Genomic DNA, 24,271 nt, shown 5'->3' with positions numbered 1-24,271 from the left:
CTGAGCCTACATGCCACAACTACTGAAGCCCGCGCGCCTAGAGCCCATGCTCTGCAATGAGAGAAGCCACCACAATGAAAAGCCCATGCACTTCAACGAAGAGTAGCCTCCGCTTGCTGCAACTAGAGAAAGCCAGTGTGCAGCAACAAAGACCCAACGCAGCCAAAAATAAAAATAAATTAAATAAAATAAATTTTAAAAGAATAGAAATGGTACATTTAAAGCATCTTTTGGGACTTCCCTGGTGGTCCAGTGGTAAAGAATCCGCCTTCCAATGCAAGGGACACAGGTTCAATCCCTGGTCAGGGAACTAGGTTCCCACATGCTGCGGGGCAGCTAAGCCCGCGTGCCACAACTACTGAGCTCGTGCGCCTCAACGAGAGAGCCTGCGTGCCACAACTAAGACCCAATGCGGCCAAAAAAAAAGAAAAAAGCATGTTTTGAAAGTTTATGCTTGGAGTTATTTTGGTTTTTAGTTCTGTGTGTGTGTGTATTAGATTGAAACAAAGGGATGACAATCTATCCTTCTAAAGATTACGGAGGCCAATAGCTCTTTTGTTTCCTTTAGAAACAACATCTAAAAACCTTCTGTTAACCCTCAAGATTACCCCAAGCCTCAATATTCCCTCTATTAGTCTGCTCAGTATGCCATAACAAAATACTAAAGACCGGGTGGCTTAAACAACAGAAGTTTACTTTCTCACAGTTTTGGAAGCTGGAAGTCCAAGATCAAGGTGCCTACAGGGTTGGTTTCTGGTGAAGCATCTCTTCCTGGCTTGTAGATGGCAACCTTCTGGCTGTGTCCTCATGTGATGTGTGAAGAGAGAGAGGTCTCCAGTGTCTCTCTTCTTATTAGGACACCTGTTTTATCAGATTAGGGTCCCACCCTTACGATCTCATGTAACTTTACCTCCTTAAAGGCCCTGTCTCCAAATATAGACACACTGGGGTTAGGGCTTCAACATCTGAATTTGGGGAGACAGAGTTCAGTCCATAGCACTCCCCCAAACAAACACCTTAGCAGCAAGTATTTGTCTGGCATGAATGTTTGCCTTATCCCAGGTCCCCTGCTTCATTTTCATTCTCTCAGGATGACAGAGGACTCTCTGAGTTCTTGACTCTAAGCTCACGCTGAGGAGGGGACGGGTGTCACTACAAGTGAGCAGCCCCTCCAGACAAGCCTGATTGGGCCCCTCCTTGGAAACCCCAGACAGCTGGTCCTGGCGAAGCAACTGCAGCTGCTGCTGTCCCAGACCCAAGTCAGGACACCCACTCACAGGAAAAAGTCACTGTTGCCAGGAATTTATTAAGTCGCACAGGGCAAGCTCACCCATGCCTTCTACCTCTTCCTCCCTCTACTAACGTCCCCTTCCCTGCTTCTCCTCTTCAACTGCATCCCTGACCCCATCCAGCCTGGCCTTCTTGCTCTCCTCCCCCACTGATGCCTCTGTAACACAGGCAGGGTACCAGGAGGCAATACAGCATGGCAGGGGCTTCCAAACTTTGCTGCACATTAGGATTGCCTGGGGAGCTCTCAAAACTCCCAATGTCCAGATTGCATCCTTTATGAATTAAATCAGAATGTCTGGGTTGGGAGCCAGACATCAGTATTTTTACTGGGGAACTAGGTTTTGAATCCCGGCTTCATTACTTCTAGCATGGCCTTGGGCAAGTTACTTAATCTTAAATGGAGATAAAAGTAGCAGGTATCTTATAAGATTGTGGTAACGATGAAATGAGTTAATACTTGTGAAGTGCCTAGAACAGTGCCTGACATGTAAGGTATGTGCTTTGTTAACTACTGTTATTACCAGCCGTGCCCTAAATGAAACCAGTCCCCTACAGAGGAAAATCCTTTACTAACTCAAGAACTCAGGAAGAAGAATCAGTATTCTCACTGCCCTAACTGTGAAAGAGAAAAGACCGAGCTAACATTTACCAAGTACCTGCTTGGTGCAAAGCATGCATTATTTTACTTAATTTTTACAATAGTCTCCTAAGACTGATGTTATCATTATTTAACAGGAGAATAAATTAAGGCTCAAAGAGATAGATTCAGGTTAATCTAGTGATGGAGTTGGGATTTACAACCAGATTTCTCACTCCAAACTCAGCCTCCTCTGAATCCTCTTTTCAACTGGATCTTGACCTATGGACTTCCGTGTTTGTCTCTGCATAGCCTAATTTTAGCAAAAATCCTGCGAAGACAGTTCACCAGGATCCCCCATACCTGAGAAAATTCCTCATACCCCACTGTCCCCCAGGTGATGTCTGATCACCCCGGCCTGCCTTCAGCAAGAATCCTGTCAGATAGGTTTAGCCAGAAATCCCCTTTTAACCCTGATGTTTCTTCTCGGTAATTTTCCACCCACCAACCCTCCACCCTGCTCCTTGGCTGTAAATCCCCACTGGTCCATGTTTACTCATAACTGAGCCCACTTCCATACTGAGGTCTGTTTTCCCCTCTTGCAATAGTCCCTGAATAGAACTCTGATTTTGCTTTGACAACCTACAGACACGCACATGTGCACACACACACACACACACACAGCACAGCAGAGCTCTGGAGAGTCCCCTCAGGAGCTGGGCTAAGGAGCTCTCCTTGGTAAGGAACATGGAAACAGCCCCCATCCCCAACCAGTAGCAGTTATGACTCTTCTACCCTCATGCCCGTAAACAGCACTCACCGTGGTCTGTTGTGGCCACGTCGGTATTGGGAGGCTCAGGCACCAGACTCTGGATCTGGGCCAACGTGCTGCTGGCTTCCTGCATCTCCCTCCAGATGAGAAACACGTCCTCTCTGACCCCAGCTCCTGGAAGGGAAACACGTGTGAGCAGGCAGCTGTAGAAGGCCCCAGAACGCTCTGGTGGTCCTAGCAAGCCTGGCACACCCTGGCCAAGTTTCTAGAATATTTCTGAACATCAACTTCCATTTTCCCCACTAATGTCTTTTTGAGATTCAGAAGTGAAATTCCTAAGAAAATGCTGTCATCACAAGAAATCATAAATGCAGACTTTAGGAGGTAATAAATCCTTATAAAGTAAATATTTGTGGCAGCCAGGATATTTTAAGATGAATTTATTGATAATACTCAAATAAGATAAAGAATAAAAATATTCAAAAGCACCCAATAAAAGCCAGGGTGATCACTGTGGGCAAGGGAAACTCAATGGTATATGAAAGTAACAACCCCTCACCTTTCTTGATTAAGCCGAGATTTCCTGCTTCTTTGAAACCACCTTCACAACTCTGTTTTTCCTTAATGTAATAACAATTCTTTGGCCTCCTTTTCTGGACCTCTCCTGTCTCAGTTAAGGGTTTGGTTTGGCTGTACGACATTTTTTAAATGATATGGCTTAATTAATATAGATATTTATATCATTTTAGCAATCAGTCAATAGACGTTCATCCCATGGGTAAGAAGTCCAAGGCTGGGACAGAGGCTCTGCCTCCACCAAGATCCTGGCTCTAATAGATTAGTAATTTCCAGAGGTTAAGGAGGGTGTAGGAGCAGGAGGGGGATGGGTATGACTATAAAATGCAACACGCGGGAACCTGCGGTGGTATCCTGAGAGCATCAATATCAACATCCTTGTTGTGATACCGTCCTATAGTTTTGCAAGATGCTACCATGGGGAAACCCAGTAAAGAGCATGTGGGCATTTCTGTTATTTCTTACAACTGTATGTGAACCTACAGTTCTCTCCGCCAGAGGCTGCTGTGCATACGAGGCCAGCAGTGACCCCAACAGGCAACCATGCTTAGAAGATGCCGATCACCCATTTTCAGTGGCAGCCGCAGGCCCAGCCACCAGCCTGGCACCACTCATGGCATCGTGGGGGCTATAGAGGAGTCCCTGCTCTGGGGTGCTTCTAAAAGGTTGTTCAGACAAGAATTTAGCAGACGTATTCTCTAGTTTTAAAGACTCCATTCCAATAAAAGTTTATTTAAAAACAAACATTCACAAGAAATCTACTTCACAGACTGTGTACAGTCGGCTCAGAGAACACTGATGCTGCTATTACTTAAGTAAGCTGAGTCCCGATTCTCTAATGAGAAATACCTTTCTGGGGTACCTGCTATGTGCCTGGCATTGTGCTTAGGCCTTTCGAAACATTTTCTCATCTCTCTTCACGACAATTCTCCAGGCAAATTCTATTCCTGTCCCCATTTCACAGCTGTGTAAACTGAGGGGGAGCTAGTTAGTTGTCCAAGGTCATACCCTCAAGAGTGGCAGAGCAGGGTGTCAAACCCAAGTTGGTGTAACTGTACCAACTCAGCCACCCTGACTAGGTGTCCTAGAAAAGGGACGGCTGGTTTACAGAGGTCCCTACCCAAGCTGCTGATGGCATCCCACTTAACAGTCCACAGATGCCTGAGATCCCACAACCACAGAGAAAGAGAATAGCCATCAGGTGTAGGGGCCGCCCCAGGAGATTCGTCCACCCTGGGCCAAAAGACTGACCTTAAGCTACCAGGGCAGACCAGAGTTGATGTTTCTGACTTTTAAAATGTAGTCCAGAAGGGTGGGGCGGAATTAAGGGAAATCAGAGCTCTGGCCCTCCTGAAGTAGGCCAGATCAAGTGAGAGAGTATTAATAGCTATATTTATTAAGAAGCAAGTGACAAGCCCTGGCAGAGATGGATGGCCACCAGGGCTCCACAGCCATCAATAGCCCGAGGAGTGAAACGTGATGAGTACCCAGCTCCACGCTGGAACTCCAAAAATATCGCAGGCTGCTGCCCATTGCAAACCTGGAGCCCATAGGATTTTCTGACCCTGTGAAAGCAAAACTGGCTTCCAGCTGCTTGCTTCAGCCTGGAGGTGTTAAGTAGCAGAATTCTCTCTTTAAAAGTTTCAAATGAGTCAAGGCTTTCCATTTCCCTCAAGCTTGTCAATAACATCTTAAGAAGGAGTAGACTACTCCTTCAGCCTCAAAGGAAAAACTTCCAAGGAAATACAGTTGCTGCTCGCTGATCCAAGGACAGGAAAGTGCGTTTAAGGGGCAGCAGTGACCTGGGATGTGCTCTCCTGAGCAAGTAGTCATCAGACTCTCACTCCACTGGTTTAGTCGTTATAATCAGGCAGCTACAGATTCCTACGCTGGTGATCAGAAAACAAAACAACTCAAAACTACCCATTTAACTTGGTTTGCTTTAAAAACAAAACATAATGAAACAAAACCAGCTAGCAGACAAGAAAAACCACAGGCAATAAAAAGCCTAACTTAGAAGGTAGAGGTTTTATTTCAAGTTATTTGACAGGCAGTCAGGAAGGGCTGCCATATTTATCCAGGTCACTTCTAAGGAGCTTAGCTGGGAAATCAGACAGCTGCAGCCAAGGGGGACAGCCCCACTGGAAACAGAAGAGCGCGGAGGACAAGGCACAGGAGATTTCAGTATTCAGAGAGCTTTGTGAGTTTGAAGTTCTCCAGGCCAAACCAGAAAGGAGATGAAACCACAGCGGATCCTGCCGCGCACAGAGACAGGATATGGTTCCTCATACAGACACCCAGGTGACCTAAAAGATCCTCCAACCCCAACTGCCCCCTCCCACACCAACCCCTGACATCCCCCATAGGCCTTGTGGTAACCACTTGAAGGCTCACAGAATGCTGACACTAGCTGGAGGTGATGTCACATCAAGCTGCTGTTTGTTGTTAGCACCCGGTACTGACTGGCTTGTTTAACATATGAATGAGACCCAGGTCAGATACCTTTGGATGTGTCAGGGGAAGAGCCCACCTGCCACCAAACACCACCTCCCTGTTAAATCTTCCTTGTCTCACTTGTAGGATAAAGTCCAGTTGTCAGAGTCCAAGTCATTGATCTATTCACGTGGCAAATATCTGTTGAGCATATGTGGTGGGTGGTATATGTGGTGTGTGGGCACTGCCAGAGAACCCTGAGCTGGCATTCAAATCCAGGGTTCAAGGCCCCCGCCATGACACCCCCTCTAATAGTCTGCCACCATGAACCCAGTAAGAGCACCGTCCTCCCAGCCCTCCAGGGCCCCTGCACTCCCCTGTGCTCCCTATCAGGGGGCTCGGAGCCCTCCACTGCACTCACCCAGCCCCACCTTTCATTCAAGGCAGCAGCCTGACTCCACCATCAAACTCTGCCCTGCCACCCCAGGAAACAGCGATCTGCCTCCTGCTCCTTTTCAATTCCCATGAAATGAACCAGCCACAACCACTGCTCTCGGTGCTTTTGCTGCCAGGACACACTCTCAGGCCACATGCAATTAAAGAGGCTGGCGCCATATGCAATTCCTGGCTGCCTGGCAGGCCAACCTCCAATTCCAAAGAGCATAAAGAAGCATCAGCCGGGGATGGTGAATTAGTGTATCCAGACCTTGAATCCAGGCTAATTGAAGCCAATCCTTCACAAACACGAGGCTTTATTTTTAGTAAGCAGCTGCTTACAACACAGCTCACCACTCAGCCGTGGGTCCAGGGCCATCCTGGGGCCGAGAGCTGTGATCTACAGCTTTCCTACAGTATCAGCCTGCTGTGTCGGATTACGGTTTGTGTTTGCAAGGGCAGAATGTCTCTTCTCTCTGTGTATCCTCCACGGCACTCAGCACAGGATCCAGGGTTTCCAGTAAGGATTCCTATCCTTCCTTCTTTTCATTTTTCTTTATTACAAAGAAACAATGACGGAACACCTAATGCGTTCTTTCCTCAAGGGATTGCTCTGTCTCATAACCGACAACCCCCAATAATGCAAGAAACTCTTCTGAATGGTATGTAACAGACTTATATCATTTGAGCGTATGGCTATGCCCTAGGTGTTCCAGACATTAACAGTGACATGCCCTAGAGCAGTAAGTAATTTCTTTTTAGGTCCTTGTGCCACAGCAAGGCAAGGTCCCTACCCCCCACCCCCATATCTGAAATATTAGCAATACCAGGGGCAGGAAGGGAAGGGCTATTAAATTAAATTAAAACCACCCTCAGCAACCGTGAATCCCAGACCATCCCCTGGGTCCTGCTGTGGCCCTTTCCCCATCACCCAGGACTCCTGGGGGAAGAACTGGCCCCCCTGGGTGGAGACTCTGCTGACTGCCTGAGCCCTAAATGCCTACTCAGTCTTGAGGATCTGAAAGAGTTGAACATGACTATAAAAGGCAGTATTTTCAGGAAAACACAGCACTTCTATTTTCAGAAAGTGATATAACATTTAAAAATAATAATGAGCAATGAGGTAATTAAAATCCCCAGAGACCTAAAATTATAATATGCATCTGGTAAAAGGGTGTATATTACATCCATAAAGGGATTGAAAGTGGTGAAATCAGTAGTTTTCGTTGTAATGGAAGCATTCCCAGTTCCTTGTGTTAAATGACATATTAAGATATTTTGCTCAGTCTCGCCCTATGGAAATTAACCATTAATTAATTTAAAGCAAATAGAGTCATTTCACCATCTTGATAAATGTCTAACGTTTTCTTGGGACAATGAATATATGTGTTTCACAAACATCATGATGCCTTAAAAGCAGTTTCAAATATCAAGTATGGACAACTCTTAATAGGCGGCTATGGTACCATCTCCTGGGGCCTCTTTCTTCTAAGTGTAACACTGTAACATGCAAATGGAATGCAGTCTAATTGTCCAATATTCACATAGAAAACCTGTATAAAAACCATAACTCTTCTCCCCATGATAGAGAGCAAGTGTTCCACAAAACTCAGTAAGAAGCATGACCCCAGACTCTGGGGGCTACTAGCAAACAGGTGATAAAGACACAGGTACAAGAATAGAGAAGCAATATCTAAAGAGAAAATGCCCAAAATGCCCATGAATAAAGTTTAGTTGGATAAATCTATCCTAGTTAGAATCGCTAATGCCATTCAGAAGACACCAACTCAAAGGTAAGTGTTTTAATGAAATGGTAAATTCGAAGGAACTTTATGAGTTTCCTTTAGAGCAAATTTATGAAAGTTTTTGTTTTTCAGCTTTTCCAATCACATAAAGGGCCTGCACTTCTTTTGGTTCTAAGGGACTTACAGTGCCCAAAAAGAATTATAAGATGCTCACAGGGCTGCTCACTGATTTCTATCAACCAACTCTGAATCAAGAGAGAAACAGTAAGGCTAGGACTGTTGTTTTGCGGGAGCGATCCCACGCTAGCATCTGCTCTGCCTCCTGCCCTCAATGGAAACCCGTTTTGGGGATGGTAGGTCACATGGGCTACTGGGGACTGGGTCTCACTCACATAGAGGGGTCTCTTCCCAGCTCTGCCAGGTCATTCAGGAATGAGTAAGTTTTAGGAGACTCATTATTTCTTCAAACTCACAAGAGACTAACCTAGAAACCAGGAAGCCAATCATTTAAAAATATCCTTTTCACAACAGGACATCTTCTCGGAGAATCATCATTCATTCATTTCTTCAACAAAACTCAACCAACGCCCATGATATCTGGGCACTGGAAATACAGAGTGAATAGGAAACAGTGTGAGCTTTGAAGAGGCTCCCCCTCCAGGGTGGTCTTCCCAAAGTGTGGTCCTTAGAACTTGTGTCAGAACCCCCAATCAGCTTATCAAAATGCAGATTCCTAGGCCATACCCCAGACTCACTCCGAGGGTGGGAATCCAGGAAACTGTACTCTTACAAGCATCCCTGTGATTCTCTTGCAACAAAAGTGTGCAAAGCTTTAGTCTCTTAGGCAAGTCAGGCATGTACGCAAATTATTTCTATCCAGCATATGCTTGGAGAAAAAACAGAACAAAGTTGGGTGATTTCTGGGAACAATATTCTAATACCCTGATGTCCCTATTTCTGCCCTTAAGAAATGCTCCTAAAGAGTCAAAGCTCTTTTTGTGTCTGACCTTCAAGGTGTCAGAGAGTCCTTGACATACCATCTTCCAGATACCCGTTCCAGGCCACTCTCATTGATATGGTTCATGATATTCTACTGTTTCTAAGAGTGTCGTTTATTTTAGATGTATTTCATAATGGCTGCTTCCTGCTGATACGTAAAGAAGGAGGAAGAGGGGGAAAGTAAAATTGACTTTGTACCTACTATGTGCCAGCCACTGTGTTGGGCACTTACACATACTACTTCATTTGTTCTTACAACCATCACCCAAGTAGGGCTCATCACTCCCACTTAACAGATGAGCAAACTGTGGTTCAGAGAAATTAAGGAACTTGCCCAAGGCCACACAACTAACAAGTGATGAAGTCAGCCTTCAGCCTCAGGTCTGTCTGTCTCCAACTCCCCCTCCCCATACTCTTTCCATGTGGAGCACTGTCCTTGTATATCCTCAAAAATTACCACAATGCAGGATTTGTGTAAGCAAACCTCATCTGTTATGTACTGGTTGTTTTTAGTTTCCTTCAAGGGGCTTATAGGCTCATCTCTTCCTGGTATGGAAACCACCCAGTTTGTAATTCTGATCTGTAGACGATGATGGTTGGTGAGCTGTAACACTGAGGTCAGGACCTAATGCTGCACTTTACTGAGTTGTAGCCCACACCTGCTGGCTTAGCTGTAATCTACCTGCGCTGGGATTGGCGGTCACCCACAGGCAGGCCCGATGGGTTTTACTAACTCTGAGAGCTCTCCAGTGTTGAGCTTCTACTATCGGCATACTGCATCCCTTATCAAACTGTTATTACTTTGAGGACAGAACTACGTTTATCCCTTTTTGTAACTGCTCTCTGTGGTGTATCCCTGACACCTTGTAGGCTGCTCCAGAACATCAGCTTCTTGAAGAGAGGGAGCCCCTTTTTTCATCATTGTAACCCCAGAGCTCAGCACAATGCTCCACTTTCAAATAATATATGTGGAGTAGATCCCTCACCTTGAAATCAGAACAAGCGTATTCAAATGTAATCAGAAATCTACACTAGCTCTTTTTTCCTAGTAATTCAATTTAATTTTAAAAAGATTTTTCAGAGATTTCTCTATGTTTCAATGTTTTGTTAGGTGATGCAGGATGTCTGAACCCACTTGATTATTTCAGTGTGATCCTAAGAGACTGATTATGTTGGTGACTAAAGAACTGGGCTGAGCCCACCACTGCCCGGTGCCAAGAGAGGGTTCCAGCGAGCAGTGCAGGGGTCCTGGTGACAGGCTAAGAATAAACAAGGAACCCAGGATTTAAACCCACTATGGGGGAAAAAAATACAGGGGGTCCCTGCCCTTAAAGAGACTTACTCTCGGGTGGGGAAAACTAGACCTTCCTAACCGTTAGGTGAAGGTTTGAACTAAGGGAACAAGAGGGTTGAGTGTAGGTGGGCAATTCTTAAATCCTAAACTGAGATCCTGCAGTTGTGATGGGAAGAAGCACCTTGTTTTTCCCGCTTTTATTATTTTTTTAAATTAGTTTTTATTGGAGTAGAGTTGCTTTACAATGTTGTGTTAGTTTCTGCTGTACAGCAAAGTGAATCAGCTATACATATACATATATCCCCTCCTTTTTGTGAAGGAGCAACTTTTGAAATCATCAAGCAGAAGCATAATTGATATCCTAAGAGTTTAGGGTTCCCTGAATAGGAAACTTGTCTTTTATTCCTTCTGAATCTCCTCCTCACCCCTAGTGAGACACTAAAGCACACAGAAGGCGTTTCATAAATGCTTTGCTAACAAGAGGACTGTCTCAGAGCAGTAATAAGAAATCCAAGGCAAGCCATTATTAGAAGGAGCAGGACTTCGGAGATAAAGTCTCAGCCTTGTAAACTGTAATGCGGCAACAATTTTGGAAGTGCAGCTGCTCCAGCTCCATCCATTGAATTAAACTGAGTTCTAGGGAGCAGGAAGGAGACCTCTGAGAGAACTGCTCTCAGTAACCCATAAACAGGCACCAGTCAGTGTTTCTAAATTAAATTAGAGCTTAGAAACAAAGAAGCCAAACCAAGCCTGAGTGATGGGCCAGCAAACTTTAAATATCTAATTAAAGATCACAAGTATCTTCCAAGAATGAGGACTTGGTTGTTTTTTCTCCTTAAGCCTGTCAGCCTGAACATACCTTAAAACAAATAGATTTTGGTTTTGTAATATTGAGTTTCGTTCATGCATTTTTCTCTACCAACACACACACAAAATTGCAGTTTCCAAAGGTAGAATCAGCCAAATTTTTACAGCTACACCATTTTTGGACTTCAGAATAATACTGTTGAACAGAACAGATTTTCTAACACCATTTTGCCAGGAGTACTGGACACAAACAAAAACACTCTCAGAAAAACACTGTCTTTTCCTATTACCGGAAATTCACTCCTTTTTTCCCCATTTAAAAAAAATTGAAGTATAGTTGATTTACAATGCCAGGCGTACAGCAAAGTGATTCAGTTATACTATACATATATGTGTGTGTATATGCTTTTTCAGATACTTTTCCATTATAGGTTATTACAAGGTAAGGTATTGAATATAGTTCCCTGTGCTATACAGTAAGTCCTTGTTGTTTATCTATTTTGTATATAGTCATGTGTATCTGTTAATCCCAAATTCCTAATTGATCCCTCTCCAATCCTTTCCCCCTTGGTAACCATAAGTGTGTTTTCAATGTTTTTGAGTCTATTTCTGTTCTGCAAATAAGTTCATTTGTATCCGTTTTTTAGATTCCACATACAAGTGATATCATATTTGTCTTTCTCTGACTTACTTCACTTCGTATGATAATCTCTAGGTCCATCCATGTTGCTGCAAATGGCATTATTTCATTCTTTTTATGTCTGAGTAATATTCCATCATATATATGTACCACATCTTCTTTATCCATTCATCTGTCAATGGACATTTAGGTTGCTTCCCTGTCTTGCCTATTGTAAATAGTTGTGCTATGAACATTGGAGTAGATGTATCTTTTCAAATTAGAGTTCTCATCTTTTCCAAAACTCACTCCTTTTTACTTATTCATTGCAGTCTTTCTCTTATCCCATGAGCAAAATATGGTGATGAGCACACTGAACCCTACTTGCCGCTTCTGCTCAAGGAGCAGAGGCTGGCCAGCATGCTGGGCTGAGCTGGCTGAGGGGAGTCCAGGCTCAGAAGGAAGAGGCGATCACAGATCTACTAATGATGGCTGATGGCGGGAGATGGGGCTAGAAGTGAAAGGTGTTGAGCTGCCCAACCCTGATCTGGAACCATGAGGGGGTCCTGAGCTGTGGGTTGTGGTTGCATATATGAAACACGCTAAAGTTAAGACTGCCTCTCCAGTGTCTGTATCTGCCTCTTCTTCTTCCTTCCCCTCCCCCCCCCTCCCCTCCCCTTCCTCCTCCTCTGGTATAAGATACCAGCTCTGGCTTGAAGTGGGAGCTCAGAACTCCAACCACGGCCATCAGCCTGGGTGCTCATCCTACCGCTGGATGTCTTGCATTCTCAATTCTGAAGAGCCTGGCATGGAAAATGAGTCCACTGTCAGCTTCACCGATGAGTCCGGATTTCGAGCTAGCCACATCAATGCCAAAATTATTGACTTTTGTTTAGGCTGATGCCAGGTCCTCAGTGAAAAATTTTACTCTAATGTGATTTTCTCAGTCCATGCTTACTATTTCAGTTTAATTAAATTTTTGAGGACAAAACAGGAAGAGAAAAACCAAAGTAAAAGATGAGGTCTGCTCCGAACCCTAGAGATCAGAAGCCTTTTTCCTTCCTAAGAGGGAGCCCCCAGACCACTACGTAGACCCCTCACTCTGGGCCTACAAGGCTTTCCCAACTTAAGGAGCAGCTTCCCATGGAATTAGGACTGTACCCTTTAAAGATACAGTCCCTGGAAAGGACCAGCAGTTAAAGTTCCTTCCCAAGTCAGCAATAACCCAGCTCCCATGCAGAACAATCCATCCCATCCAATCATGAAAGCTTATGAGAACTGAAAATTACCACGTCCAACTGACAAATATTCCTGCACCATTCACACCTCTCACTGCGCCCAATGTGACAATAGGGAAGTGGGGGAAAGTCATGCCCAGAAAGGGCCCTGCAGTATAATCCTATGTACCACTGCTAGTAGATGAACAGGTGCTCCTGATTTCCTCTAGAAAGGTCCTGGTCACCTACCCTTAATATAAACCTTGAAAATGGATCCACCTCCAATCGGGACGCAGCTAATCAGTACAGTATTCACTTCCTGCTCCCAAATTCCGATTCCCATCCATCACTATGCATGCGAATGAACTGGTTACTATCGTAACTAGCCTGAAAATGCTCACTATCCTGTTGGATTATTTTACTTTCTAGAGCCAATGTCTACAATAAAAGCCCACTTGGAATCCTAAAAGGAAACTAATATTAATTGAATGTCAATTTTGTACTAAACATTACCATGGGTATTATATGCCTTAATTCCCCCAACAATCATATGAGGTAAATGTTATTTTTCCCATTTTTACAACTAAGAGAACATAGCTCAGAAAGGTTAGGTAACTTACCTAAAGTCACACAAGTAGTTAGTGGCAAAACTAACTAGGGTTTGAATCCAGGTCTGACTCCAAAGTTGATTCACTTTCCAGCAAACACTGTTTGCCAAAGTCAAAAAAAGAATTATTCAAGAACAAAACATTGTGAGAGCTTGCATTATTGTTTAGCAAATATTCATCTCTCTCCCCATCTCAGTGTGAGTGAAGTAGATGTCCTCATCTGCTTGATGTGGACTTGGTCATGTCATTTGCTTTGGCCAACAGAATATTAGTGGGTGTGACATGAGCAGAGGCCTTAAGTAGGGCTGCATGGCTTGGCTTGGCGCTTGTGCTCACGGCTCATGCTGACTGCCACAACAGAAATATATCCTGGAGACCACTAGTTAAAGAAGGACACGTCCCTCCTCAATTAATCAATCTGCAGTTGACCTGTAGACCTGTGATCAAGAAATAATGGCGAAAGTATTACTAATTGATGAAAACTATAAACCAGCAGGTCCAAGAAGCTCAATGAACCCCAAGTACAAGACACAGCCGTCAGGATTGGAGGGGAGACTCAGTGGCAGGCTTTGCTCTTGAAAAGAAATGGTGAGAAGCTTCAGGAGGCGAAAGGGAGAAACAGAAGGGAGGAGCCAGGGAGGATGTATGTCACTCTTTCCTCTTCCAGTGTCTCAGCAGCAGCTATTAAAATATCACCTAATGGGGACTTCCCTGGTGGTCCAGCAGTTAAGACTCCACACTCCCAATGCAGGGGCCAGGGTTCGAGCCCTGGTCACGGAACTAGATCCTGCATGCATGCCACAGCTGAAAGATTCCCACATGCCACGACTAAAAAGATCCTGCATGCCACAACTAAAGATCCCGCACGCCACAACTAAGACCCGGCGCAGCCAAATAAATAAATAAATATTTTTTTAAAAAAAAATCACACCTAATGAAGAGTATGCGAGGAGGATGGTGGGAGGGAATAAAGAGAGAAGCTGAATTTTCATCCAGACTAGCATGGACAAACCAGACACAGCGCCAGGCAAACAGAGGATCCCAGAGGGCAAGGAGAATAGAAGGGTATCCCCCCTCCCCTAAGAGTTCTCAGAAATCCAGGGGAAGGTCTTTGGACAGCACCTGGCCACAGAATCAGAGATGAGAGGTAATTTACTCTTGATTCCTGAGGTGGGCAGGCACCACCATCTGCACAAGTGCTCAGAGGGGCTGACGCAGTAGGTGCCATGAACCTTAGTCCTCTTCCTGTCCTCTCTCTAAACATTCCTGACAGCCAGAGAAAACTGCCCATGAACTCTTAGGAAGTAATGTAGAAAAAAATTTTAATGTAATGCACTATTTAATGTACCACCCTAAGTAGCACACATTGCCTGTGTCAAAACACTGGAAAAGCTTTCTGTCACCCAAAAAGAGCAGTCCTGGGAAAACGAGCAAACAGGAGAAAATTCAATCTGGGGGGGAAATTCTTCCAAGTACATATAAGAATCCAAAGCAAGCACAGAATAAAGAAATGATTGTACACGATATATCTATTGCTGTCTTTGCAAAGAAGCAAGAAACAAGACAAAACTGTTCTCAGCCTACAACTACTTTTTGCTATGAGGGGAAGAGGATGACGTAAGGATATGCCCCAAAATATGAGGCCTAAAAGTTCATTAAAATTCACACATAATTAACTTATTTGTAGATACTATTACAATTCATTTATCAAACCCATTACAAGAAATGCAGATTCCTACAAATATCTATTTATCAACAAGTATCACACATCAAAATTAAATGAAATAAGAACTTGTAGCTATGCATTTATCTAAGTTATCCAGTCTCCACTAATCTGAGTTGGAGTAGTCCAAAGGACTTCGGAAACTTTAGAGAATAATTATAGCCTTTTAAATCTTGAATTGATAATGGGCACAAATGCAATATAATTGGTCGAAATTTTTAAAAGGCTTTTTAATACATTGGCAAGGAAAGCTGCAGTAAGCAAACTGCTGATACAACTCAATCTTTTTTTTTTGTAAACATCTTTATTGGAGTATAATTGCTTTACAGTGGTGTGTTAGTTTCTGCTTTATAACAAAGCGAATCAACTATACATATACATATATCCCCATATCTCCTCCCTCTTGCATCTCCCTCCCACCCTCCCTATCCCACCCCTCTAGGTGGTCACAAAGTACCGAGCTGATCTCCCTGTGCTATGCGGCTGCTTCCCACTAGCTATCTATTTTACATTTGGTAGTGTATATATGTCAAGGCTACTCTCTCACTTCATCCCAGCTTACCCTTCCCCTTTCCCATGTCCTCAAGTCCATTCTCCATTCTCTACATCTGCGTCATTATTCCTGTCCTGCCCCTAGGTACTTCATAACCATTTTTTTCTTTTTTAGATTCCATATATGTTAGCATATGGTATTTGTTTTTCTCTTTCTGACTTACTTCACTCTCTATGAAAGACTCTAGGTCCATCCACCTCACTACAAATAACTCAATTTTGTTTCTTTTTATGGCTGACTAATATTCCATTGTATATATTGCCACATCTTCTTTATCCATTCATCTGTCGATGGACACTTAGGTTGCTTCCATGTCCTGGCTATTGTATATACAGCTGCAGTGAACATTGTGGTACATGACTCTCTTTGAATTATGGTTTTCTCAGGGCATATGCCCAGTAGTGGGATTGCTGGGTTATATGGTAGTTCTATTTTTAGTTTCTTAAGGAACCTCCATAATGTTCTCCATAGTGGCTGTATCAATTTACATTCCCACTAACAGTCCAAAAGGGTTCCCTTTTCTCCACACCCTCTCCAGCATTTATTGTTTGTAGATTTTTTGATGATGGTCATTCTGACTGGTGTGAGGTGATACCTCACTGTAGTTTTGATTTTCATTTCTCTAATGATTAGTGATGCTGAGCAGTCTTTCATGTGTTTGTTGGCTGTCTGTATATCTTCTTTGGAGAAATGTCTATTTAGGTCTTCTGTCGATTTTTGGATTGGGTTGTTTGTTTTTTTGATATTGAGCTGCATGAGCTGCTTGTAAATTTTGGAGATTAGTCCTTTGTCAGTTGCTTCATTTGCAAATATTTTCTCCCATTCTGAGGGTTGTCTTTTCATATTGTTTATGGTTTCCTTTGCTGTGCAAAAGCCTTTAAGTTTCATTAGGTCCCATTTGTCTATTTTTGTTTTTATTTCCATTTCTCTAGGAGGTGGGTCAAAAAGGATCTTGCTGTGATTTATGTCCTAGAGTGTTCTGCCTAGGTTTTCCTCTAAGAGTTTGATAGTGTCTGGCCTTACATTTAGGTCTTTAATCCATTTTGAGTTTATTTTTCTGTATGGTGTTAGGGAGTGTTCTAATTTCATTCTTTTACATGTAGCTGTCCAGTTTTCCCAGCACCACTTATTGAAGAGGCTGTCTTTTCTCCATTGTACAGTCTTGCCTCCTTTATCAAAGATAAGGTGACCACAGGTGCGTGGGTTTATCTCTGGGCTTTCTATCCTGTTCCATTGATCTATATTTCTGTTTTTGTGCCAGTACCAAACTGTCTTGATTATTGTAGCTTTGTAGTATAGTCTGAAGTCAGAGAGCCTGATTCCTCCAGCTCCGTTTTTCTTTCTCAAGACTGCTTTGGCTACTCGGGGTCTTTTGTGTTTCCATACAAATTGTGAAATTTTTTGTTCTAGTTCTGTGAAAAATGCCATTGGTAGTTTGATAGGGATTGCATTGAATCTGTAGATTGCTTTGGGTAGTATAGTCATTTTCACAATATTGAATCCTCCAATCCAAGAACATGGTATATCTCTCCATCAGTTTGTATCATCTTTAATTTCTTTCATCAGTGTCTTATAGTTTTCTGTATACAGGTCTTTTGTCTCCAGAGGTAGGTTTATTCCTAGGTATTTTATTCTTTTTGTTGCAATGGTAAATGGGAGGGTTTCCTTAATTTCTCTTTCAGATTTTTCATCATTGGTGTACAGGAATGCAAGAGATTTCTGTACATTAATTTTGTATCCTGCTACTTTACCAAATTCATTGATTAGCTCTAGTAGTTTTCTGGTAGCGTCTTTAGGATTCTCTATGTATAGTATCATGTCATCTGCAAACAGTGACAGCTTTACTTCTTCTTTTCTGATTTGGATTCCTTTTATTTCTTTTTCTTCTCTGATTGCTGTGGCTAAAACTTCCAAAACTATGTTGAATAATAGTGGTGAGAGTGGGCAACCTTGTCTTGCTCCTGATCTTAGTGGAAATGGTTTCCGTTTTTCACCATTGAGAATGATGTTGGCTGTGGGTTTGTCATATATGGCCTTTATTATGTTGAGGTAAGTTCCCTCTATCCCAACTTTCTGGAGGGTTTTTATCACAAATGGGTGTTGAATTTTGTGAAAAGCTTTTTCTGCATCTATTGAGATGATCGTACAGTTTTTCTACTTCAATTTGTTAATATGGTGTATCACATTGATTGATTTGTGTATATTGAAGAATCCTTGCATTCCTGGGATAAACCCCACTTGATCATGGTGTATGATCCTTTTAATGTGCTGTTGGATTCTGTTTGCTAGTATTTTGTTGAGAATTTTTGCATCTATGCTCATCAATGATATTGGCCTGTAGTTTTCTTTCTTTGTGATATCTTGCTCCCAAAGTCCACCGCCTCAGTTTGGGATGATTCGTTGTCTATTCAGGTATTCCACAGATGCAGGGTACATCAGGTTGATTGTGGAGATTTAATCCACTGCTCCTGAGGCTGCTGGGTGAAATTTCCCTTTCTCTTCTTTGTTCACACAACTCCTGGGGTTCAGCTTTGGATTTGGTGCTGCCTCTGCATGTAGGTCACCTGAGGGCGTCTGTTCTCTGCTCAGACAGGACAGGGTTAAAGGAGCAGCTGCTTCGGGGGCTCTGGCTCACTCAGGCCGGGGGGAGGGAGGGGTACGGATGCGGGGCGAGCCTGTGGCGGCAGAGGCCGTTGTGACATTGCACAGCCTGAGGCGCGCCGTGCGTTCTCCCAGGGAAGTTGCCCCTGGATCACGGGACCCTGGCAGTGGCGGGCTGCACAGGCTCCTGGGAGGGGAGGTGTGGACAGTGACCTGTGCTTGCACACAGGCTTCTTGGTGGCGGCAGCAGCAGCCTTAGTGTCTCATGCCCGTCTCTGGGGTCCGCGCTGATAGCAGCGGCTCACGCCCGTCTCTGGAGCTCTTTCAAGCGGTGCTCTGAATCCCCTCTCCTCGCGCACCAGGAAACAAAGAGGCAAGAAAAAGTCTCTTGCATGTTCCGCAGCTCCAGACCTTTTCCCGGACTCCCTCCCGGCTAGCTGTGGTGCGCTAACCCCTTCAGGCTGTGTTCATGCCGCCAATCCCAGTCCTCTCCCTGGTATCTGACCTCCGAAGCCCGAGCCTCAGCTCCCAGCCCCCCGCCCGTCCCAGCAGGTGAGCAGACAAGCCTCTCAGGCTGGTGAGTGCTGGTCGGCACCGATCCTCTGTGCATGAATCTCTCCGCTTTGCCCTCTGCACCCCTGTTGCTGCGCTCTCCTCCGTGGCTCTGAAGCTTCCCCCCTCCGCCACCCGCAGTCTCCACCCGCGAAGGGGCTTCCTAGTGTGTGGAAACCTTTCCTCCTTCACAGCTCCCTCCCACTGGTGCAGGTCCCATCCCTATTCTATTGTTTGTTTTTTCTTTTTTCTTTTGCCCTACCCAGGTACATGGGGAGTTTCTTGCCTTTTGGGAAGTCTGAGGTCTTCTGCCAGCATTCAGTAGGTGTTCTGTAGGAGTTGTTCCACATGTAGATGTATTTCTGATGTATTTGTGGGGAAGAAGGCGATCTCCAGGCCTCACTCCTCCGCCATCTTGAAGGTCTCCTCACAACTCAATCTTTTATTTGCTTTCAAATTATATCACTGGACCTACCCAAATCTATACTAAGAAACAGGGTAGGGGAGGAGTGGAGAAAAGAAAAAAGAGAAAGGAAGAAAGGAAAATGTATTGGGGGCAAAAAGTAAAAAGCTTTAAAAGCCAGTGTATATTATGAGAAAAAGCGTGTGTTGAATAAGACAGCACAGAAACCAAGAATACATGTGCTCACATGTGTGTGTGTTGAAAAAGTGTGTGTTGAATAAGACAGCACAGAAACCGAGAATATACGTGCTCACCACTTAGAATATTCAGTTCAGCAATACACAAAATGAAGGTTTATTCGGATAACATCAAACCCATTTTTCACATCTACAGTAAATATACAGGGCAGATAGAAAAACAAACTGAATGTCAAAAGGTCATTACCAATCAAGAGCAGAGTGCGACAGGGCAATGAAGCAGAGTAGATGGCCCAGGGCAAGCCCATCACATACAGGAATGTAATATTGATATTTTGCAAAGGAATCCACATACATCAGTGGAGAAAGAAAGGTTAGTAAGTGAATGGTGTGAATATCTTTTTTGGTGCTGTATTTCCTTCTGTACTTTAGACTTCTGGGGGAGATAGATTTCTAGTAGTGAAAATACCGGATCAACATGATTAAACATTTTGAGGTAATCTCTCACACTGAATTGCTTTCCAAAAAAAGTTTTAAGACAATATAAGTCACATCAGCAGTGTATATGGAATACCCATTTCACTGAACCTGAATTAGCATAAAAATAATATCTCACTGTTTCCAGCTGAATTTGCTTTGATAAAGAAATTAATGTCAATTAGTAGTGAACAGTAGTGAAATTGAACATTTTTGTATTTAACTTCTTTTGCCCATTTATCTGTTGGGGTCTGCCGACTTGGTTCAGAAAGGCAAGAGGGAGAGCGTCACAAACTATCACCCAGAGAAAACTTATTTTCAGGAACCACTCTCAGTAACAGCAAAGAAGAGTGCCTTTAGCCATGAAGCATAGCCCCTTCCCCACCCCATCTCCCGTATGAACCACCAGCAGATACCTATCTTGTGTCCTTTCAGTGGTGAATAATAAAGAGGAAGCCAGCACACAGCATCCGAAGAAGAACATAAGAAAAAAATGACGGAAAGAGCAGCAAAATTATCAAGAGATGAATAACACTCACTAAAAACGTTATCAGGGAATACATGAAAATTATGATCCAATATTTCACCATGAATTTAAAAATATATAAGAAGCTATCATCTCCTTGAAGGAAGAAAACAAAGCAGACATGCAAAAACTCAAGAATGTGATGGCAAGACAACAGGAAGAGATGAAATATGAAAAAGTCAGGAAAGAAGAAAAAAAAATCACAGAAATTAAGATGAAAATGGTGGGAAATCAACAAAGAAAATATACGCTGGAACTCACTGTAAGAAACTAGACAAGGCGAACACAAGCAGAAATAAAGTATTCTAAAACAGTAGAGAGAAAATAATAGGAGACAGTCAAAGGAGAGCTATCATACTTTATACATAAAGTGAGTCACCAAAGAAGAAAACCAGCCTGGCACAACGGTTAAGAAAATGAAGTGTTTGACTTCATGTCAATGAAGTGAATGTGAATTTGGACAAATTTCTTAACCACTTTCTTTCTTGGTTTCCCCATCACTAAAATGAGGATAATGTTAGTACCTACTCCATAGGGCTATTAGGAAGTTTAAGTGAGTTAAAATTTGGTAAGAGGCTGGAACAGTGCCTGGCATATTCCAAGCAATGTCCAAGTGTTTGTTAAATTTAAAAATAATAATAAATAAAACAACGGAGCAGAAGAAGTATTTTAAAGTATAGTTCAAGGAAACTTGCCTGAAATAGAAGTCTTAGATGTTCATATTAAAGGGCACACTACATACCAGGGAATATCAACCACAGCAGTCAACGTTGAGACATATCCTAGGACTTAATGGATTTAAAGATAAAAAAAAAGAATCCTTTGGAGCAAAATGGCTGAATAAGATATCCCTTGATCATATCCCTGCCTCAACAACAATAATTTGGCGTCCACCCACGGACAAAAGTGCCTTCATAGGAGCTTTGGAAGTGCCTTCATAGGAGCTTTGGGATCCAGGTAGGAGATTGTGAAGTCCAAGACCAAGGAGAGGTGTTTTGAGAAGGCAGGTCTGCCCCATGCTGCTGACTTACCAACCATGCTCCCCGCTACAGAAACAGAAACAGCTTTGTGCCCCTAGGACTTGACTACAGCCCTGTTTGGCTTGGTCCTGTCTCCAGTACCATATGCCAAAGGACCCAGGAGGAGCCATGTTCACCCGAGCATCAGGTAATAGACATACAGCCCTCGGTCCCAGCTGTGGACCCTGAATTGGCCCGTGAACCAGTTCCAGCCCCTCTTGGCCACAGTCTGGGAGCCCCTGGAGGTAAACCCCCAAACTCAGTCAGACTGTAGATTCTGAATAGGCCCTGTAATTGGGCTCCAGCCCATCCCAGCCATTGTCCACAGTCTTGCTGACACAGGGATCCTGCAGGAGACATACCTGTCTATACCCAGAGATCCAGAAAGGGCCCCATACTTGCCTCTAACCCCCTCACAGCCTCCGTCTGCCAGCAGTCCTTAGGGTCCAGGGCCCCAGTGGGAGACACTCCAGTCTGAACCCCCAGAAGGGCCCTGTACTGGGCTCCAACCTCAACACAGCTTCAGCCCACCAGCAGACCTGCCAGCAAGGGACCCAGTAGTACACACTACTGTCTGTGCTCCAAGAGACTCTGAAAAGGACCTATACTCAGTTCCAGGCCCTCCCAGCCTCAGTCCACACCATTGAGCCCAACCTGCCCAGGGACCTGGTGGGAGACATACGCATCTGTGCCTCCAGGGCCAGGTCTGCAGACCTCAAACATGGCTATAGAATCTCAAACAACCCTGGGGCCCCATTCCAGCCCCTCCCAGCCATGGTCCAGGGCCAGTCCTGCCCACCTAGGGGCTCATCCAGTGACCAGGCATCAGTCCTCCCAGGGATCTAGTGGGAGCCATGCCCCCTGCACACCTAGTAATAGACCTGCTGTCTAAGGACCCAACTGTGGAACCTGAAGAGGATCCTTATCCCAGAACACCCTACTGAACAAGGTACTGGAGGCAGTCCCATTCACCCAGAGACCAGACAGGATCCACACCTGTCCCAGCCCCTGATAACAAGCCTGCCAACTGAAGATCCCACTACATACCCAGCAACAGCCATATAACTGAGTCTAACTCAGCACAACTGAGATTCCAGAGGTAGTCCATCAGCCCAGGGAACAGACAGGAGAAGGTTTTTACCTATGGAAACCAGTCTGTAAAGACTGGAAGAAGTGTATGCTTCTTCAAATGTACAGATACCAATGCAAGGCTACATGAATCATTAAGAATCAGGCAAAGATGACACCATGAAAGGAATTAATAAGGTTCCAGTAATTGACCCCAAAGAAATGGAGATCTACAGATTACTTGAAAAAGAATTCAAAATAATCATCTTAAAGAAACTCAGTGAAATGCAAGAACACAGATAACTAAACAAAATCAGGAAAACAATGCATGAACAAAATGAGTTTAATAAAGAAATAGAAATCATAAAAAAGAACCAAAACAGAAATCCTGAACCTGAAGAATACAATGTCAGAACTGAAAAATTCAATAGAGAGCCTCAACAACAGACTTGATCGTGAAGCAGAATCAGAAAACTTGAAGACAGATCATTTGAAATTAGCCGATTAAAAGAACAAAAAGGAAAAAGAATGAAAAAAAGTGAAGTAAACCTGTATGAATTATGGGACACCTTCAAGCAAATGAATATTCACAACATAGGAGTCCCAGAAGGAAAAGACAGAAAGGGGCAGAAAGATTATTTAAAGAAATAATAGCTGAAAACTTCCCAAATCTAGAAAGAGATATGGACATCTAAGTAGAAGAATCTCAAAGGACCCCAAGCAAGACCAACCCAAAGAAGATCACTCTGAGACACACTATCATCAAAATGTAAAAAGTCAAAGACAAAGAGAAAATTTTGAAAGCAGCAAGAGAAAAATGACTTATCATGAACAAGGGAACCCCATAAGGCTATCAGCAGATTTCTCTGCAGAAAGTCTGCAGGCCATGAGGGAATGGGATGATATGAAATATTCAAAGTGCTAAAAGCAAAAAACTGCCTACCAAGAAAACTATACCCAGCAAAACTGTCCTTCAGAAATGAAGGAGAGATAAAGAATTTCACAGACAAACAAAAGCTAAGGAAGTTCATCATCACTACATCTACCTTACAGAAATGCTAAAGGGAGTTGAAATGAAAGGATGCTAAGTAACAACTTAAAAATACATAAAAGTATAAAACTCACTGGTAAAGGTAATTATATAGTTCAATTCAGAATACCCAAATGCTGTAATGGTGGTGTGTAAATCACTTTTATCTCTAGCACAGAAGTTAAACAATAATATTAAAAACAACTATAATAAGCTACAATATGTATAAGCTATAATTATATACAGTATATAAGCTACAATAATTTGTTAATGGATGCACAGATAAAAAGATCAATAGCATAAAATGTGGGGAGGAGAGAGTAAAAGAGTAGTGGTTTTGTATGCAATTGAAAGTAAGTTGTTATCAGCTTAAAATAGACTGTTTAATCTACAAGATGTTTTATGTAAGCCTTGTGGTAGCCACACATGTACAAAAAATACAACAAAAACCTTTAGTAGTTACACAAAAAATAAAGATAAAGGAATTAAAGCATACCACTACAAAAAATAAATCACAAAGGAAGACAGTAAGAGAAGAAGAAAGGAACAAAATAACTTAAAAAGTCATAAAATAACATAATGGTAATAGTAAGTCCTTATCTATCAATAATTACATTAAATGTAAATGGACTAAATTCTCCAATCAAAAGACACAAAGTGGCTGAATGGATTAAAAAAAACATCCAACAACATGCTGCCTATAGGAAACTCACTTTAGCTTTAAGGACACACATAGGTTGAAAGTGAAGG

The 24,271-nt window shown here is 43.2% G+C and overlaps 1 protein-coding gene across 1 annotated transcript in view; it reads right to left on the bottom strand.

Annotated features, from left to right (window-relative positions):
* Positions 1-24,271, bottom strand: part of VWA3B (von Willebrand factor A domain containing 3B) — a 208,738-nt gene that overhangs the window by 130,207 nt on the left and 54,260 nt on the right. Inside the window, exon 7 of the mRNA XM_061211052.1 lies at positions 2,679-2,813. Coding sequence (XP_061067035.1) covers positions 2,679-2,813 — 135 coding nt within the window. The remainder of the gene's footprint in view (positions 1-2,678; positions 2,814-24,271) is intronic.

Source organism: Eubalaena glacialis, chromosome 14 (assembly GCF_028564815.1).
Source record: "Eubalaena glacialis isolate mEubGla1 chromosome 14, mEubGla1.1.hap2.+ XY, whole genome shotgun sequence".
In the NCBI taxonomy this organism is placed as follows: domain Eukaryota; kingdom Metazoa; phylum Chordata; class Mammalia; order Artiodactyla; family Balaenidae; genus Eubalaena; species Eubalaena glacialis.
This window is presented reverse-complemented; position numbering and strand designations above follow the sequence as displayed.